Genomic DNA, 19429 nt, shown 5'->3' with positions numbered 1-19429 from the left:
ATTTCAATATAAAGACTAATTATTTTTACACCCCAGCTTCTCCTACAATTTGTGGCCCTTGGACTCCTCCATAAATGCAACAGAAAACAGTGCTGTTTCCTGCACGCAGCGGGCAAATCTAAGTGCCCGTTTTGTTGAGCTATGAGATCTTCTTGTTTCTAGCTAAGAACAAACATGTTTTGATGTGGAAATAAGAACTATCCATGTCAAAGAATGATAATCTTCAGTGTAAGTTTCAATTACGGCTGTGTTTCCCTTGGGCTTTGTGCTTGTAACACGATGTGCTGAAATTTCTTCCAAAAGATATTTACATACAAGTTTTCTTGGACTCGCCTGCTTCTGGACATACTTCGTATCTGATGCATCTCTGGTTTGCATTATGTAGACAAACGTTCTTCGTTCTCCATGCCTTCTTTTGACAAACTCGGCTTCCAGTGTCCAAAATTCACGTGTAAGGTGAGGCTGCCACACAAACATACCCCAAACTTCCAGCTGAAAAAAATTGGGGTATTTTGCTTACACTCTTTTTTTGCCAAACTATTGAACTATTTAAGCCTGAATTTTCAGGGTGTGCTTTTCAGGCTGATTCTTTTTTGCTGCAAAATCTTGGTCAGAATTGGCTGGTTATTTCTAAACCACTAGGAAACAAACATTCTTTGATTTTGAAAACTCATGGCTTTTTTTAATTCCTATTTTGGAAGTTCTAGCAGCAATGTGAAGTTTGGCAAGGAGGTAGCCTTTGAGTCAACATAGCTGTCCTGGTTTCAGCTGGGACAGAGTTAACTCTCTTCATAGTAGCTGGTATAGTGCTGTGTTTTGGATTTAGTGTGAGAATGATGTTGATAACACTCTGATGTTTTAGTTGTTGCTAAGTAGCGCTTATCTTAAGCCAAGGACTTTTCAGTCTCCCATGCTCTGCCAGCAAGCAGGTGTGCAAGAAGCTGGGAGGGAGCAGAGCCGGGGCAGCTGACCTGAACTAGCCAAAGGGGTATTCCATACCATGGAACGTCATGCCCAGTATATAAACAGGGGGGAGTTGGCCAGGAGGGGCAGATCGCGGCTCGGGAACTAACTGGGCATCGGTCAGCGGGTGGTGAGCAATTGCATTGTGCATCACTGGTTTTTTTTTTCTTCCCTCCCCCCTTCCTTTTTTTGTTATATTCCTCTTCATTACTATTATTATTATTATTATATTTCATTATTACTATTGTTAGTATTATGTTTTACTTTAGTTATTAAACTGTTCTTATCTCAACCCACGAGTTTTACTTTTTTTTTCCCTTTCCTCTTCCTCACCCCACTGGGAGGGGGGAGGGCAAAGCAGTTGCATGGTGCTTAGTTGCTGACTGGGGTCAAACCACGACAATAGCGCATTTTGTTATCCATGTGAAAATATGTCCCCAATAAGGTCTGTTACAAAGTTTTGAGGAATTACAGGTCACACATAAGCAGCAGCCATTTTCTAGATCTGAAAAGCTGAAATATCTGAGGTTTCTGTCAAAACTCTCCGAGCACTTAATGCTGTCCAGTTGTTAACGAGCAGTCCCCAAGGAGTGACTGAGCATCCCAGACCTCCTTACAACCATCTCGTATCTCAGAGCACCTGTGTACGCTGCATCCTAGGGCTACGGACCCAAAATCTGAATTTCCCTGTAATTGTGGCCTTAGCTTGCGGAGCAGGTAATGAAGCTGGGATGCAGACAATGCGTCAGGAGAGGTATGGCAGTGACCTGCTGCATAAAAGGGACAACTTCTGGAAGCCATCAATACAGTAGTTAGTCCACATAGAGGATCACAATCTCCAAGTCCTCAACTAGTGTAGCACCTTAACCCAAGCAGCAAAGGACTCTCTGACAGGATGTCAGGGTTACGATCCTGCTGATTAATCAGACATGCATCCATGGCACATCATGTGCTATGAGCTTGCTGTGTTTAACAAATGAGGGAATTACATAGCCTAAACCAAAATGCACAAGCAAAAGGTCAAAATCAATCCAAACCAGAACACCCTCTTCGGTTCAGCAGAAAACCCTATAAATAGAAAATGGGAGCAATATTCAAGGCATATAAATAAGAACCCCCTGTGGGTATGGGGAAAGTCTTTAACTTCAGGCATCAGTTTATTTAATATGTTTGAGTATAAAATGTTATAATTAATATTAACTATATTACAGGGGACATCATCCATTAAGAATGATACAAACATGTGCCTGGGGCGTTTCCTGGCCATGATCCACATTTTTAACATGCACACCCATGTGAAAAAAGGAATCTAGCCCAAGCTCTGCAGCTCCCTCTCTGTAGGGGTCCAAATGTCCTCGCTGATGCAGTCTGGACAGTTTGAACACGATTCCATGGGGTACAGCAGGAAAATCTCAGCAGTAGAGGCACCAGAGCCGAGTTCTTCTTCCAAGAGCTTCCCCACTGTGAAGCACTCTTTGCAGAAGCTCCCTCCATCCCTAGATTGCAGCTTCCTACAGGCAGGGTCGATTCTGTGTCCCTGTGAATGACCATGTACAGATCTGTGCATACAGAGGCCAGGAGCATGGATGAGAAGAGTGTGTTAGGTTGTACAGAAATTGGCTCTCAAGTCCATGCTTCACTTTGAGGAACAGATAACTCCAGAGGTGCCAGTCAGGATTTGAGCTTCATTTTACAAATATTGTACACATATTTAAAAAAGCCAGAATCTCACTGCTGGGAAGCTCACACTTAATATAACAAGCAGCTTGCTTATACCTGATACGCATTTCATGTATTTCTAGTAAAGAACTAGTTTATCCCAAAGTCTCCCATCCTTTTTTGCCAGCATCAGGTAATGAGTATTTAAAATACAGCAGAAGGAGAGAAGACGGTAATCTTACCAGATGAGGCAACTGAAAATACATCTTCAGAGAAATAAGCAGCAGCAAGTCAAGACTGGAGTCAGAGAGATGTTGAGGGGAAACCCTGTCCATACTGGAGCCTGTTTTACTATTTGTCTCACCAGAACCAAAATTCTAGATACAGACTACTTTTTTTAAGACCAGGAAGCAGCACTGTCTAACCTCTTACAGAACTGAGGTGTAGGTATGTTGGTACAGGAACAGTAGCGACAGAGAAGCTGTGTGAAAAGCAAAACAAACCAGGAGCTTATAGGAATTATAGTGCCCAGCTGTGAATGGTATTGTACATTAAAGATGGATTAATTATAAAATAAGGCATTTATTGTCCATTTTTCTAAGGCTGCTTTCTTAAAACAATGCCTGTTCTAATTCATAACAGGCAAACACCAATTTCTATGCCACTGGCATGACCTAAGGGTTTCCATTGGCAAGAAAACTGTTCCTGTACCCCAAAAGTGCTTTGACATGTTTATTTGTCTTCCTAACGCCACTGACAAATTTTCAGGGGCTGTAACGCCTTGAAATTTCCTGCTTGGCTCCATTTCAGACTCCACACCAGGCTTTAGTCCAAGGCGTAAATGTTCTGAAGTAACTTACTGATTCTTGTACTAGTGAGGCAAGATACCACTTAAAAATGCTCAATGCATTTTCCAAAACACTGCTACAGGTTAGAAAGCCGAAGGAACAAGGTACCCTCAAGGGAAGAAGAGCTTCTCAGAGCCCTAAAAAACATATTAAGATCACATCACCATCAGCTGCACACAGTACGGGTGGTAATTCCCTAAGGGCGCTCTGTGCATTACAGGAACCTTAAGGATGAAGACCAAATGACTCGTGCTAGCAGGAAAATAGCCAGGCGTCTTGTAAAAATAAAAAGCAAGCAAAACTAGGTCCAAACTCTTTCTTTCTGTTCGGTGACACTACAGATTATTTACATAACTATGTTGTCACAAATAATTGTTTAAGCGATTACTGTTGTTTTAGCAAATGAAATAATGTAATCAAGCAAACAATTTGCTGTTTCGTGCATTAATTCACTGCAGATTAAAGAAAGGAAAGCCTCTGACTCTTTCGCAATTCTAATAAAAACTAATTTTACCTATAGCAATAATGGTTGTAGTATCACTGAAGTCACTCAGTCACATAACTCACCTTTTCTGAATCATTAGTGAAGTAAAGACTCCCTAAAAACTGGAACCTGGCCAAAGCTGCTAACACAGTATTTATCTGATGGACAAACCAAATACAGATTTTCTCCAACATGGCAACATTCTCATCTTAGGTACCATCAGGTGCCATAAGAATAATTACTTCTTTTTTTTAAGCATGAGGATCAGGGGCCACAATGCACTTGCTAGTGTTAAGGTAGATCTGAAGAGTATTTTGGGAAGTATTTCCTAGTAAAGTGTGAAGAGTCATCGCACTGGGGGAATTTGGCTGTTTGTAGTACAGCTCTTATCATAGTAACAAAACCCAACCTGTTTTTACAGATATTCCCAGATATCTTTCTGCAGTATTCATCAAAAGAATACAATTGCCAGCACTGCAAGAGCAACCTAAAAACCCACAACTTCAAAACACCGTCTTTCTCGGGATGCAAAAATCCCAGCCTGTATCCCTGCATTCTCATGCACCTGTGGACATTATAAAGTCAGTTTTCCTACGGACTCTCTTCTGATGAGCACGAAGTACAAATCGATGCAAGAAGAAGCGAATACATCCTAAAATATCGACCTGGATAATTTTTCCCTTTTTTTTCCCCAAGTGTATCTGAAGCCCCTGGAGACCTGACACTCTCGTTAACCGTCGCCCAAGCCTTGAGGCCAGCCGTGGCGACGAGCCACCCCCGACCCCGCCGCTCCCAGGCCCCGCGCTGCCCAGCCGGGAGCACCCCGGCCCCGAGCACCGGTTCCCCCCGTCGTCCCCGTCGCAGGACGGACTCTGGGACCGCTCCGGCGGTGATGCCCCGGGGGAGGCCGGCGGATGCGCGGTGGCCCCGCCGCCCCCCGGACCCACCTGAGATGCCGCCCCCGACCACGACCACGTCGTATTTCTCGGCCATGCCGCTGCCCCCCATCCCGGCCGCTGTCTCCATCCCGCCCTCCCGCGGCGGCGGCGGCGGCTCCCAACCGGCTCTGGCGGGCGGACAGCACCGCGCCGTCCCGCCCGCCCCGGACCCGCCCCTGGGCGGGCCCCGCGCCACCTCCACCAATGGGCGCTGCTCAGGGGCGGGGGCTTTGCCTAACCACGCCTCTCCGCTGCTCGCCCACCGCCCGGCCCGGCCCGACGGGGCGGTGCGAGGCCCCGGCGGAGCGGGAGGGCGGAGGGGGCCGCCCGGGGAAAAGCGCTGCCAAATGCTGCTTACGAGTGCGCGTTTTGCCTGGGCCCGGCTCGGTTTCGCACCATTCCGTCCTGGGTGCACCAGGAGGGCTGGAGGCAGATAGGCGACAGCGTGCCTGTTGCAGGATGCAGCAGCTCTAGCAGCCTGCACTCGCTAGCCCCTTTTTATTTACTAAAATTTAGAAAGTAGGCTAGCAGCGAGCATGGGAGAGGAGGAGATCCATGGAGCTAGTGTCACAGGTTACAACAGTATGCAAGCCTCACCTCGTACTAGAATCAAATTGCACTCGGGCCATGAGCCAGGGAATGAAGGGTTAACCTTTGCACGAAAGTAGCTTCCCAAAGACAATGCCTGACATAATAACTGGTTGCCAAAATGCCAATTTTGTTTGTACTTGGCTACTATTACTGCTCTGAAATACATGATATTTGTGATTTTTTCGCGCATTTTACAGCTCGTGCAGTTTTTATTGCCAGAGTGTAAATGTCATCTCTGTGAAGCTAAGTAGAAAAAATAGAGAGCCTGTCCATCCCCTTCCAAGTAAGCACAGAAGACCTTTACAGTTCACACAATTACAGAAAATCCTAATGCCACGTCATGTTAAATATTGATATAAGTTCTGAGAGTTGCCCAATTCTGCAACCGTATTCCATACCTGGATATGACCAAAGAATTGAATGAGAGTGCAATACTACACAGTCGGTGTCCTTGGAAATGCCTTGGCTTTCTTACAGTGGGAAAAATTCGGACTTTTGGTTTGTGCTAATTGTGCCAAATGAGCAAGACATGGACCTGTTGGAGTGGGTCCAGAGGAGGGCCACCAAAATGGTCAGAGGGCTGGAACACCTCTCCTATGAGGACAGGCTGAGAGAGTAGGAGCTGTTCAGCCTGGAGAAGAGAAGGCTCCGGGGAGACCTTATTGGGGCCTTTCAGTACTTAAAGGGGCCGTATAAGAAAGATGGCAACAGACTTTTTAGTAGGGCCTGCAGCAACAGAACAAGGAGTAATGGTTTTAAACTAAACGAGGGTAGATTCAGACTAGATCTAAGGAAGAAATTTTTTATGATGAGGGTGGTGAAACACTGGAACAGGTTGCCCAGAGAGGTGATAGATGCCCCATCCCTGGAAACATTCAAGGTCAGGTTGGATGGGGCTCTGAGCAACCTGATCTAGTTGAAGATGTCCCTGCTCATTGCAGAGGGGTTGGACTAGATGACCTTTAAAGGTCCCTTCCAACCCAAACCATTCTATGATTCTATGACAGCAGTGACTGAATGCAGAAACATCTGTGAAGTCACTAAGCAACAATACGAGAGACAGAATAATGGAACTTCTTCAAAAATAAAGACAGGTACTTTAAAATGTAAAGTATATGTGCAGTGCTAATTAAGTGTGTTGTACTAGCTGTAGACACACAAGTGCCAGGTGCTACAGCAAATAAGAACAACAAGATCCCTACTGCTCTCAGAGATCATCTACTGACACAGCAGCTTATTATCACTGAGATTGTTCCATGCCAGAGTAAAGTGAGCAAAAAGGGGACAGTCTAAGACTGTGAGAGTGATATGTATTCTGAAACAGAAACAACCATTTGTGCTTATTGGGGAGAAAAGTCTTTGCTTCTTGAGAGTGATAAGGATACCCGCTCCCGCAGCTCTGCTGGCCCCAGTGAGCAGGTCACAGGGAATCTGACGAATAAAAAGCTTCAGCAACCAGCACCTCCCTCATGATCCAGTAGCCAAGTTCGGAGGAAAACAACAAAAACGTCCTCTGTGATAACAACAGGAAACTTCTGTGTATCTAGATAATGTGCTGATAGATAAGCTTGCCAAAAAATCTCTAGTGCTAAAAGGAGCTGCAACAGGCTTGTTAAAGAGCAATGGAGATTGAAATGGTTTTACCTAGAGCAGCTCTAACGATAAGAGAGGACATCAAAGTGTGAATTGTACACATTGTGGTTGCCTCAACCCTTGGAGTAAAGACCGAAAAAATGTCTAAGGGGCTACCAAGGATTATCTCAGGCATTAGCAGCCTCCAGGGGTAGCAATGGCTGTCAGAACCATGTAACTGCTAAGCCCTTACCATCTGTATGATACAAGTAAGAGACCTTGGAATAATTCCATCAGAGTTTGCTGAGGACTTGCTGAAAACACAAGAAGCAGGGAAGGAAGAAGGTGATGTGTCATATTGAGAGTGATCGTCCTTTCCTAAATGTTATGACCCCGTTTTTCAAAGAGAAATTTGAAAAGTGTTCAGAAATCAACAGAAAATAAAGGGATGGCAAACTTCACAGTAAAGGAAATTTTATTCCAAGAAGATAAAATTTTATTTGGAAGGAAGTTAATTGTTGCTCGGAACAGAGTTGAATAATAAAGAAATGCTTGCCAATGGGCCCTGTTCCTTATGCGCTATAAAAATACAGGGGGCAAAGCTGAAGGGTGAACATAGGAAGCTACTGTTGCTGAAATCATTTCCTAGCAATCTGTCTAGCTGATTTATGTCTGCTTCAGTGAATGAGTTGTGGTAATAATTTGCTGAGCTTGCAGAATGTGCGTGATCATTAATGTGAAGGTATAGAAAGTCACGGGACTGACACAGACTTTCACATTTACTAGGAAAAAAACCACTGGAAGTTGCTGAGAAATACAGTGGAACATCCAGAGCAAGGCTTTCGCTTGAGATCACAGCTGTGTCAGCAACAATAAAAATTGTCAGGTAGCCCCAAGAATGGGCAAAAATGCATCAATTTCTTGATCAAAGAACATGAAGAAAAATATCCAAAGATAAGTGTCATCACCAAGGTCTTTATTGTACTACAAGTGTTTTGCTCTCAATTTTGCCAACTACTGATGTGAGGAAGTCAAACTTCTCAGGTCATGTCATCAGTAGTCACAGTTACGTGTTATTTTATGTCTGCTTGGTATCCCAAAGGATGAGTAAAATCAGTCATACTCATTGTGGAAGATACAGATGTTTTGCATTCCTTCTGGATTTCGCTGTTACTTATTTTGCCAATGCATCCGAAAACAGGAACACAAACATAGGGAAAATCCCTGGCATTAAAATAAAATGTTTTTGTCAAAATAAAAAACATTATCTATGGTGCATTCATGTATACAGTATAATTTTTTAGTTCTTTGTTTTATGAATGTCTTTTGACAGGTAAATAGAACCTAGGTGCTATAAGGCAGGAATGCATTATCACTGGAAGACTGATTGTCATTATTAAGGTCATAATTACCACCACTTAGCCACCTCTAAAGTCACCTAATGCTTGTATCTTAACGATATCAACAGAGTTTATCTGAAATATCCTAGAACATGCCATCTTAAGTGTTACTGCCAGCTGAAATTTTTGCCGTTAACTCATCATCTGTGTTGATTAGCACTCTACTCTGCAGGCACAAAGATGAGCCTTCCAGAGAGTATCAGAGCCTTTTGCAAAGCTTGAGTCACATAAATTTATATTCACACACATTTTAATTCTGGTAATTATATGGTCAGTACTCTGGATTACATCAAGCTGAAATATGAAAAACTACAAAAAATAACCCAAATTCTTCCAAACATCAGACTCAGTAGTTCTGTTGGGAGTCCATTTGTTGGGCAGTAGTGTGCATGGTATGGAGTAACTTCAAACCTCAGCTGTAGGTGATACTGTATTTTCTAAGGACAGTTTTCTATTTTGGAACAGTATCTTAGACTATCTTATGCTAAATTTGGGGTCTTCAGTTAATTTACAATGCTAATGATGTTTACAGAGTTGTTTGTTATTTTTATTTTCCAAGGACTTTATCAGTAATGGAAATGATAAAAGACCATGTAGCACATGGAAATAGACAATATGTTGTACACCATGAGTAGAAAAAAAAAGGAAATGTTCTATAAAATATTTCAGGCTTTAGAGCACTTTCCTCTGAAACAAACAAATTCCAAACAACCAACCCCAGATCAAAGTGTCTCCAAGGGTTTTATGAAAGAGGAAGGAGAGAAAACACGTATTCCCAAACAGCAAGGAAGGGGTAGTCCAGCCTTCTGCCCAAAGCAGATCCAGGGCTTGTCCAGTTTGAATGCATTCAAGGATAGAGATTGCATAACCTCTCTGGGCTTCAGGGTCTGACCACCATCGCAGTGGACCTTTTTTTCCTCATATCAAGTTGGAAATTCCTGTGTCTCCAGGTTGTGCCAGTTGCCCCTGTCCCATCGCAGGGCGCCCTGGGTGCTTTGCTGTTTTGGAACAAATCTTTCTCGCCCTCTTCTGTTGGAGATATTTCAAGAAGCATTAAAAACATGACACTATACAGTAGGTCTTGAAAGTAAACCATCATGATCCCATGTCCTCAGTGAGTCCCCTAGGGGATGTTCATACAATCTCTCTGCCTCTCTCTGGTCCATCGAATAGGTAGTTATCTAGACCAGCTGGAACGGTCCCAGCAGGGGAGTCGTAACAAGATTATGCGACACGTTGGTAAAAACTGGTAAGAATCAAATTGGTAAGCTGTGAATGGTATTGTAGAGTATTAATGGACATTTTTATTGACTAGGATGTATATTCTTAGCTTTTCAAGTCCACTTTCTTACTTAGGTGTGTATTCAAAACCACCAGAAAACAATCACCAGACTGATATTGTAAAGCAGTCTTTGCTGGTACGAAAAATGCTTTTGTACACAAAGAAGGCTGTGACGTTTGTTCATCACTGTTCATTTTCACTGGTGTGTTTTCAACAACTATAGCGTCTTCATGCTTCTTGGCTAGCTCTATTTCAGGCACCACACTAAACTCTGATCAATGAACAAGCACCTTGAAGCAAATTATCATCGCTCATGGCTATTATTGAATTGCTTCTATTTGCAAAGACATGTACACAGTGCTTCAGGAAGAAGTAGGTGCAGTGCGATAAGCCCATTTTTTTCAGGACTCAACCTTCTCCTGTACACAGCTTTTCTGAAGGAAAGCAATGATTTTTAGATATCTTTATAATTTCATAGCTAGTTTAGTTCCACTACAGTGGCACCAGCAGATTCCAGACAACCTCTTGATAAACATTTTCCTGGGGCTGTACTAGGCGATCACAAAAATTCACAATCCCCCTGTGTGGGTTTTTTTTTTTTACGTAGGAAGTGAAAGAAACATAGCTTCAGATATATGACTCACGCTAACAAAGCAAGTAGAAGCAATTCAAGCTAAAGTTAGCATGTGTGACTAAAAAGCTTATGCTGGTAACTCATTTTTAATCTCTTTAGCTCACTAGCCTTTGTCTTTAATTATATGCGTTAGTTCAACCGCCAGTGTTAAGACAGACATGAAGTCTTTCCCTTTCTCTCTAATTTATCTTCGTGACTCATTTGCCTATAAAGGGAGTTTATTTTAATAACTATGAGATAAAATATATTCATGGACAGTAGTAATAAGGATTTCAAAAATATGTATATGTCTGTCTTTGCTTTCAAATAAAAGAAGCCCTGAAATGATTTCAACAGGCTTAAATTAAATAAATCCTTCAGGATGCTTAGTTGTACTAACACTTTCAGCTCCAATATAAGTGCCAATATGAAGTCAGCAGGTGGGAGAGACTGCAAGGAAGGTCTAGAAGAAGGGCTCCAGGTACGGCTCAAACCTCTCGAGCTCCTTCCTCCCATCTTCACGGGGGAAGACCTTGCTAGGCAGCACACGTGGTGCTTTCATTGCACAACAGAAGGAGCAAGCTGGAGGCAAAGTGGCCATGCAAGCAGTTCAGAGCATGGGGTTGCATTCGAAAGGAGCTGCCCAAATAGCTGCCAGTGGGAGATGTCTGCAAGAGTTTTGGCCAAGAGGCACGCAAAGACCCCAAGCAGGCCTGTAGGTGACGGCAAGGAGCAGCCGTGGCAGAGCAGCCTTTGCCTCTGGAAACAGGGAGAAATTTCTGAGTCTTCCCTCCCAACTCAGCCACTCCGCAGGCACGGGTTTAACATTCAACCTGTACATTTCAGATCTTTGACTCTGTCACTGTGTACCAGACTTACGCTACTGTATTTCTGAGGGTGTATTAAATCGACTTACTTCCATTCTTAGTTTAGCAGCTCCTGCTGATTTGCCCAGGCTCGCTTTTCAGGCTTTAGATACCATATGAGTGCAAGTGCCTTCTGACCTTTGGAGGGGAGAGTGTTGGTATTGCACAACGTATGCTCCAGCTAGTTGATAGAACTTTATATGAAGACCTGAACTTCGCTCATGTTCTTTAAAGCACATGAAACAGATTTATACTGTGCAGTGTCGTTGCTGCTATCAAGTTTTCTATGTGCCCTTCACCACCATCACACTATCAGATAATTTTTATGCGTCGGGTTTTACAATGCACTTTCAGTGATATTAACAAAATGTTCCTTTAATTACCAGCTTCATAAAAAAGGGGTTTGTGTATAGCTCATGGATTGCTGGTATCATTTGAGATTAGATCAAAACTTGAATAAGAGGTAACAACAACCTAAACATGATAGTACGTTCAGAGAACAAGTATTGGTTATAGATCACAAACCCTGGCTGTGGTGTGAACAGGATTTTTGAAGCAGAGCAGCCATTATAGGAATATGGGGAGATCAGTGGAGATCATTAGTGGAAACGCCAGCTGGAATAAAGAATCCAGTTAGAGCCATTGAACTACAGCCTTTGATACAACAAAAAAATCGAAAAGCTTTGCTAAAAGTAGGTCAGAGAAATTTGTCATGCCCTCTCACTGTCTATCAGGTAAAACAGCATTGGAAACCTATAGAAAGCATCCAAAAGGAAATAAGGGCTGTTCTCCTCTGCCAATTCGGTACGGGATGCAGTCAGCTGAAGCCATGTGGACAGCTTAATCTATCTTCTAGATTAATGACTACTTCACTGAATACCTAAAACCCTCAGCACCCCTCCCCAAGAAGCAAATTTACTGCAGAGGTTTGGGAGACGAACAACCCTTTCTGCCAGCCCTCCTCTCCCTGTGCAGTGACCCCGGCACTTTGCAATTGGACCCAGCCCTAAGTACCACCAGGTAGAAATCGGTCACACAGACACGTTTCCCCATCTCTGTCAGGTCACTGGACTGAGGAGGACTGAAAAGCTCTTTTCCAAGGTGCCATTTCTTCTTTTCTTGCAAGTCCTTGACTGGAAGTTACCATGTAGATTCAGCATGCCTTCTGGTGTGACCCAAGGAATCACATTCTTGTATTGAGTAAATAACGTTAATTGCCTGTTTTCCTTTTTGCAAGCCCAAATGGAGAATCTGAGATCCTAATGTCATGCTCGTTCCTAAGACTGACTTAGAGAGAAGTGCATCCTTTTTCCTCGCACAATTACTCAAATTTAGATAATAAATAAATTATTAGAAATTGGCCAAAGCAACGAATTAGCAGATTTTGTAAATAAGAACTGTGAATAAATTGGTTAAAGTTAAAATCATGAGAATTATTAGTAATTTTTATTGACATCTGGCGTAACTATATTATCTCAGCAGTATTTATGATAGTCACTATCGCTTATCTGGTGATATCAAAACATGCTCTAGAATACTATTGATTACTTCTGCTTTATGCAATTTAGTAACATATTAAACTTTTTGACTGCTTCAGAGAAAAAATATCTTAATCTGGCTCTAGATTAAAAAAACCCAAAACTGATATTAATCTCTGATCAAGGTAAATCTGGCAATGTGCTTCCAGTAAAAGAAAAAAAGCCTGACTGTACCCTGTGATGATATCCATCGACACCACCTTATGCAGTTTCTCAGAGCTCTGTTTAGCAGTAGTCACTGCCAACTTCAAAAAGATAGTCCCAGAAGGCAAATGGAAGTGCCTGGCTACGCGTACCTTCTTGATTAATAAATAGGCATGCAGCCCTGCTGCGTTCAACTGTACACAGCAAGCAATGTGAGTCTGCAGGGCCTCACAGGGTTATATATGATACAGGCAGAGCAAAGCAATCAAAGTTCAATTTGTAGTGTCAGGGCAACAGAGAGGAAGGACAGGGAAACTGTTCTCAAATGTGAGCTGCTTGCTGCTTGCCTCAGTGGCGCTGATTTACCTAGAGCCAAAATGCTGAGCACAGATGTAAGTATAATTTACAGCAGCAGGAGGTAGCTGTATTTATGTTCTGCTTACGCCTTTGGCACACACTACAAATACAGTGTGGTACTTCTAGTGCCAGCGCAGGTGCCTGGTTGGGGTGGCAAAGTCCTTGTTGTCACCGTATGACCAGACCATGAAGCTGCGCATCTGTCCATAGAGTTGGAAATGAGGGGTGCAGCAGCAGGCAGCTTTGCAGGTACCTTGTGCTCCTGAGTCATTAGAAAAATGCATTGCCCGTTGTCTCTTTTCTCAATGAGTCGTTTAAGAGATAAGGCAATTGGTGCAATTTTCTAAATATTTTGGGGTATTTCTTAAGGAACCGTAAAAGTGGTTTTCATTCTTGTGAGCCGTGTTATGAGATAAAGGCATCATTATGAGTTCAATCTTCAGCTTACACCTGTGAAAAGAGGACTGAGGGAAAACCACACATGGGAGTGTACGTTTACTTTTTGTTCACAGCGGGAGAGAAAAAGTCACCTGATGCTAGTCTGGACAGGCATGGGCACGGCTCCGTCAGCAGTGTCCACCAGGGCGACTTCTCACGGTGAAACCCTCTGCCCACCAGTCTGGGTGGCCAGTGCCAGGGGAGGCAGCAGGGACAGGGGACTGCACTGTCAGTCTGGGGTGACATGACACCTACACCAGGGTTTGGAAGTGGAGGCATCTGGCTGGGAGGAGTGATTCACAGCACCTTTGCTTGTGCATTTGCAAAGCATTAAAAAGGCACTGGAAGAAAGACGGTGCCTTCAAAGACTGATTTCTGCCCCTTCTGAGGAAGCTTGTCACTTCTCCACAGGTTGCAGAGTCTGAGGATGACAGCACAGGCTGAAGTGCCCAGCCAAGCCAGAAGGTGCAAGCACCATTAGCAAGCAGTCTGACTATGGATCTCAATTCATATTTTCCTGTATCCTAATTTCCTTTTCTGGACTTTTTCTCTTGTCTACATGACAGAGCCACCTGAGACCAGTTCCTGCAGCTTCGCCAGCCTCTAGTAATTTAGGGTGCACACACTGGAGCCTCTTGCCTTACCTAATGCAATGCCTCAGCATAAAGACTATTTCTGTGTATCAACTGTACAATGCTTAAGTAAGCATGTATCTTATTTGGTGCTCTTTGGATTTTGCCTTCTGGCAGGTTTTAGTTTTACTGTCTTCAATGTCATATAGCTATTAAAAGGAGCCTACACCAATAAACGATTTGGTGTGTTTGCTCTTTAGTGTGAAAGTACGCTTTCTGAAATGTGGGAACCGCCTGTATGTGAGGTTTTATATCTGCCTGAACTTTTTACCTGCAGGATGTTTTGTGTTTGCAGGTGTTGAAGGTTACACAGTGGTGAATCATTGAGTCTTTTGAAAGGAGAATTCTACCTCCTCTGCAATTTGACTGGCTTTCAAATATATTTCTAAGGAGATAATACTCAGTTATAGATTTTTTCCTGAGAAAACATTTATGTGATGAAGGAATGACTATCAACAAGAGATTCCTGGAAAGAGAAGGAATAAACAAATTACACTGAAGTATTAGGTCTACAATTCCTGTGTATTTGTGGGCTAGGACATGGGTATTAGTGTGAGCTACTCCCAGAACACTTTGTTATATGTTTTTCTGTGCCTGTTTGAACCACAACCTTGTGAAAGAGCTATGCTCATTTTCATTTCAATAGCTACTTTTTTCTAGTTCATTCTTCCCATGTCCTCAGACTCTTTGTTTGTCTGAGGTGTGCTGATCACATTCAGATCCCTTAATGACTAATCTGGTTGGAAATAATCCCATTTATTAAATATTCTTCTATCAGGACTATGCTAGAACTGTTTATCTTATTTTCCACAGAAGAAAAATATCTGTTCATGTATTATGCCGTTTAATTCAGATACTTATGGAGTAAAACATATTGATTATCTGCATGTATTTGTTTGGTTTTTTTTCTGTGTCGTTCAGTGCTATGCAATATAGTAGAAAATCCTTCTTGATACAAAAGCTTTGTACTTTGTACCAAAACTTTGTACAGGGAACAGGACGGGGCATTCTGGCTGTCCATAATGGCGGCACAGGGGCAGGCTGCACCGGGAGACGTGAGTAGAGGAGCAGCTTCCAGGTGCAAGAATTGATGCATTCTTCCTTGTTGCTTTGCCCCCCATCCATTGCCCTGGGCAGGGTATGGTGCTTCTGGTCCTCCTGGCTGCGTGGCTGGGCAGCTGAGCTGCTTGCTCCCAGTCAACTCGCTGCAGACTTGGACCCATTCAGTGACAGACGCCGCAGAGCTGCCGTGGCATGGGGGTGACAATCTGGTTGCCCATGTCTCTAGCACCTCGCAGCGGCTGTGTCCCCTGCCAGTGCCACGTTAACCCTCCACAGGGAAGTGCCAGGCCTTCAGCCCATGCTTGGCATGGGGCTTTCCCTCTGACTGGGAAAAAAGCCACAGTCTAGTAGCCAAGGGCAAGCAAAACAGGTTGCAGGCAAGTGCGACGGAGCCAAGACCAGCTCCCGACCTGCAGGGTGTGCTGGCTGCCGGACTCCTCCTCCCCAAGCCTGGAGAAGAAGTTGGATCTCCTGCTTGCATGGCTTCTGCTTAAGCACCCAGGTGGACTAAACAGTTTCAAGCCTCCTGTATGTGAAAAGACGTTACTAATTTATTTCTAGGACACCCATAACCCAAAGCATCCCGTATTGTCAGGCCAAATAAGGAGAGAGCGGCTCTGAGTACAATTCATCTCTCCTGATTTCATCTAACAAGAAGACATCTCAGTTGTCTGTACAGTTCACAGAGAGAGGGGTGTATTTCACAGGCACAGTTTATCCTGCCTAAATTGTATTTACAGGTAAATGTGTGACAGTGGTAAGCAATATAAATACATTCTTGCAAAGAAAATAAAGATCCTTCAGAAAAATAAAAACTTTCCTTCCAGCACCGACTAGAACTGGAAAGGAAATGACAGGGACCAGACAAGTCCCTGCACAGCACGTAGGGATGCCGCCTCCAGGTTCACTGTCACTTTGGGCATGTAGAGTGATGAGATGCACGAGCTCAAGAGACAGGATCAGAGCTCCTACTTACATCTTTGCGCACTTCAGTGCTTCTTTGGCATGGCTGAGACTGGAAAGGGAAGTGCTGAGGTCCCAAGAGAACTATTTCCTGTTCTACCTTCCCCAAGGCAGATGTACTGACTTTATTCTGCTCCCTCTGGGAAATTTCTTATTGAGCCCATCACCAAATTTGTCTAAATAAATAAAGACAGACTGAGTTTTTAGTTTGAGATATGTGGACAGCTCAGGCAACTATCCAGCTTTCATGCTTCTAGTTTTACCTGCATTTTGATGGTTGCCAGCCATCAACCTGCTAATATTTCAGCACAAAATCTGTCAGACAAGAGTATGTCTAGCAAACACGTGGCAGTGATGACTGTAGCCAAAATCTCATTCTTGTTCCCAGATCCTTGTAACAGAGGAACTGTGTGCACATAAATTTTTTTATTCATACATACATGTGTACACACATAAGCACACAAAATCCTTAAGGTTCAAGCACACATTAGCCTCTGCTCAGCACTAGTCTGAAGGAATTTAGAATAAACAAAGTCCATGTGCTAAGATTACTTCCACAATCCATTACACCAGAAGCTGACAAAGCCTTTAGAAATGAAAATGCTAATTCAGAAAAGGAAAAGCCTATTATAAATAAACCGATGAATTAACAAACAGAATATTTAGGTAGTTAACAAACTTGTTTTCTGGCTATCTAGCAGAAGTCCATTCCAGAAGGCAGCAGGTATTTTTAAGCACCTGTAAAAGAAAACAAAAAAAAGGAGCAAGGTTGCTTTTCTCTTGTCTAGGATTGCAGCTGTGGTGGCATGAATGTAGAAAACATCAAAATCCTGGAGTACCTGTTAAACATTTTATTAACTGATAATTTCATTTCCTAAAAGTAATTGATTTCTGAATTTTTGTTGGCAGCTGCTGAACTTTTTTTAGTACAGATAATGTAGTAGTATAGCTGAACTTTTCTCTCATTTCCATGCATAGCAGGGAGGTGCTTGCAACACCTACTGTAAAAATAGGCAAGCAAGGAAAAACTATTTTTCTTAAACCTTCCTGATTTCTGAAGATTGCATAGGCATAGGCAGGGCTAAAATCTAATCATCAAATTGGTGATGCAAAGCTGTAATTCAAATGATGCAGTGCCATAAGGCAGCACTTTTTCTTGTGCAATTTGGCATATACAGTTCATGGCGTAGGCTTTTATGTACTGTCAGAAGAACACGCCTGACTCGGAGGCAGCCTGTGGCCACTGCTGTGACTGCACGCCGCCACGCTCGCAGCGCCTGTTGCAGAAGCAGACATGCAGCTCAGATGCACATGTGGGTGAAACACTGCTGATGAATCCATTCAAACTTCCACAAAGCCAGACTTTATGATAATTTCAACCTTTGAGGCTGATAAAGGCCATAGTTCTCCCCGATTATTTTGCATTTTCATGCATCTCTGGCCATGCTCCATCTGATTAAGACAGGATATAAAAGCTGAGATACTACAAAGATGGCTCTTCTCACAGAAGTCAGCATCCACTTTTCTTTCCAGAGGCTTAGCAGCTCCAAGCAATGGGTTTGGTCCCACTGTGTGCTGGGGAGGAGGAGGGCGGGGTGACCGTCAGAGAGACCTCATGCCTCAGAGAGACTCTGCATCCTCTCATACCTCTTTCTCATCATGCACTGGAAGTGTTGTTGGGAGCATTTTTGAAGCCATTTTTGAAGCCCGTGGATGTGATGTTCTCCTTGCCCAACTACTCCAGCCACCTGACAATTTGTAAGCTGTGAGAAATGACCTCTCTGTGGCTAAGCAGTCCCTCTCCAGCTACCCATGAAGGCAAGGCTGAAGCCATCTGTTGATGTATAAAGCCTGATGACCAGAGATGTAGGCAGGTGACAGAAGGGAACCACATGGGCAGTGGTTGCCCCCAGATCATGGGGTACACATAGTCTTGTTCTCACAAAGTTTCCAGGATTGTGGGTGGCATATGTCCAAGCACCATCACACAGGCCCTGCTAAATCAAAAAATGGGCTTAAAACTGTTGAGATTTAGAAAAAAGGAAAAACCCAGAAAGAAAAGATATATTTCTACTCTTTCTCTTGCATTGTTAGCTTATACCAAATTTACAGCTGCAGCTTCTTCTCTGCAGCTATGGACAGCAGAAGCTCGCTTCTTTAAAAACAGCACGCTCCAAGATTTTCATATCATCATAAGAATCTGGAATCCAAAGCTTTAAAGACAAAGTTTCATAACCACAAGATTTTTGGTGGAGTCAGAAGAATTGGCAGTACTGGCTTTGCATCTCAGTCGTATGGAGAATCCAACAACTGTAGTTAACTTTGAGAAAACACCCCAAATTTTTGGCATGGCTCTTAGAAGAGAAATCCTGAGCTTTCAAGGGTTGTTTTCTTTATTCCTGTTTCTCTACAGTCAGACCTGAGGCAGCTGGTACAAGAATACAGCATTTCCAGTAGTGCAATTATGACTTCTGTCCAAGCATAATGATTTTTATAAGAACGCATGGCACCCTCAGGAGCAAGCTTCTGGAGACAAGATGTTTTATGACAGTTAGAAATACAGATCTCCTTCTAGACTTATCTACAGTGCTTGTACTAATACTCAGCTATAATAAATGCTTTCCTTCTTTCTTTCCAGACCAAAACACAGGCTGGAAGACATATGAAATATTTATACAATATTTGCAAATACGTTATGCAAAATCCACTTAATGCACGGTGTTGGCACTATAAGACAGGTAGTATAAACCAGACATTGCTTTCCAGGCAGGGACAGACACAGCTGGCACAACAAACAGCAGGTTATCTCCCAGGGACCGCAGCAAGAGCAGGCTCCCAGGCCACCTGGACACTGAATATGTCACTGTGTTCACTTATCTCCTTGTCCCTTATCTGCTCCTCACACAGCGCTGGTGGACAGGAGCCTGCCTGTCCCACCCCTGCCAGGTTCCATACTCCTCTCCCAGGGCACCGTGATGGAGGCCAAGACATGACGTGTTCCTGTTCAGAGGCCATGGGGCCGGGATAGAGGACATGCTCACCTACGCTGATTTTACCCCTTGAATGCTGTCGCCATGGG

At 43.4% G+C, this 19429-nt stretch overlaps 1 protein-coding gene across 1 annotated transcript in view; it reads right to left on the bottom strand.

The window, feature by feature from the left end:
• LOC127012819 (amine oxidase [flavin-containing] A-like) overlaps window positions 1-4962 on the bottom strand; it is a 39155-nt gene extending 34193 nt beyond the window's left edge. Inside the window, exon 1 of the mRNA XM_050891245.1 lies at window positions 4902-4962. Within this exon, the coding sequence (XP_050747202.1) occupies window positions 4902-4962 (61 nt within the window). The remainder of the gene's footprint in view (window positions 1-4901) is intronic.
• Between the last annotated feature and the right edge of the window lie 14467 nt (window positions 4963-19429).

Source organism: Gymnogyps californianus, chromosome 1 (assembly GCF_018139145.2).
Source record: "Gymnogyps californianus isolate 813 chromosome 1, ASM1813914v2, whole genome shotgun sequence".
NCBI lineage: Eukaryota > Metazoa > Chordata > Aves > Accipitriformes > Cathartidae > Gymnogyps > Gymnogyps californianus.
This window is presented reverse-complemented; position numbering and strand designations above follow the sequence as displayed.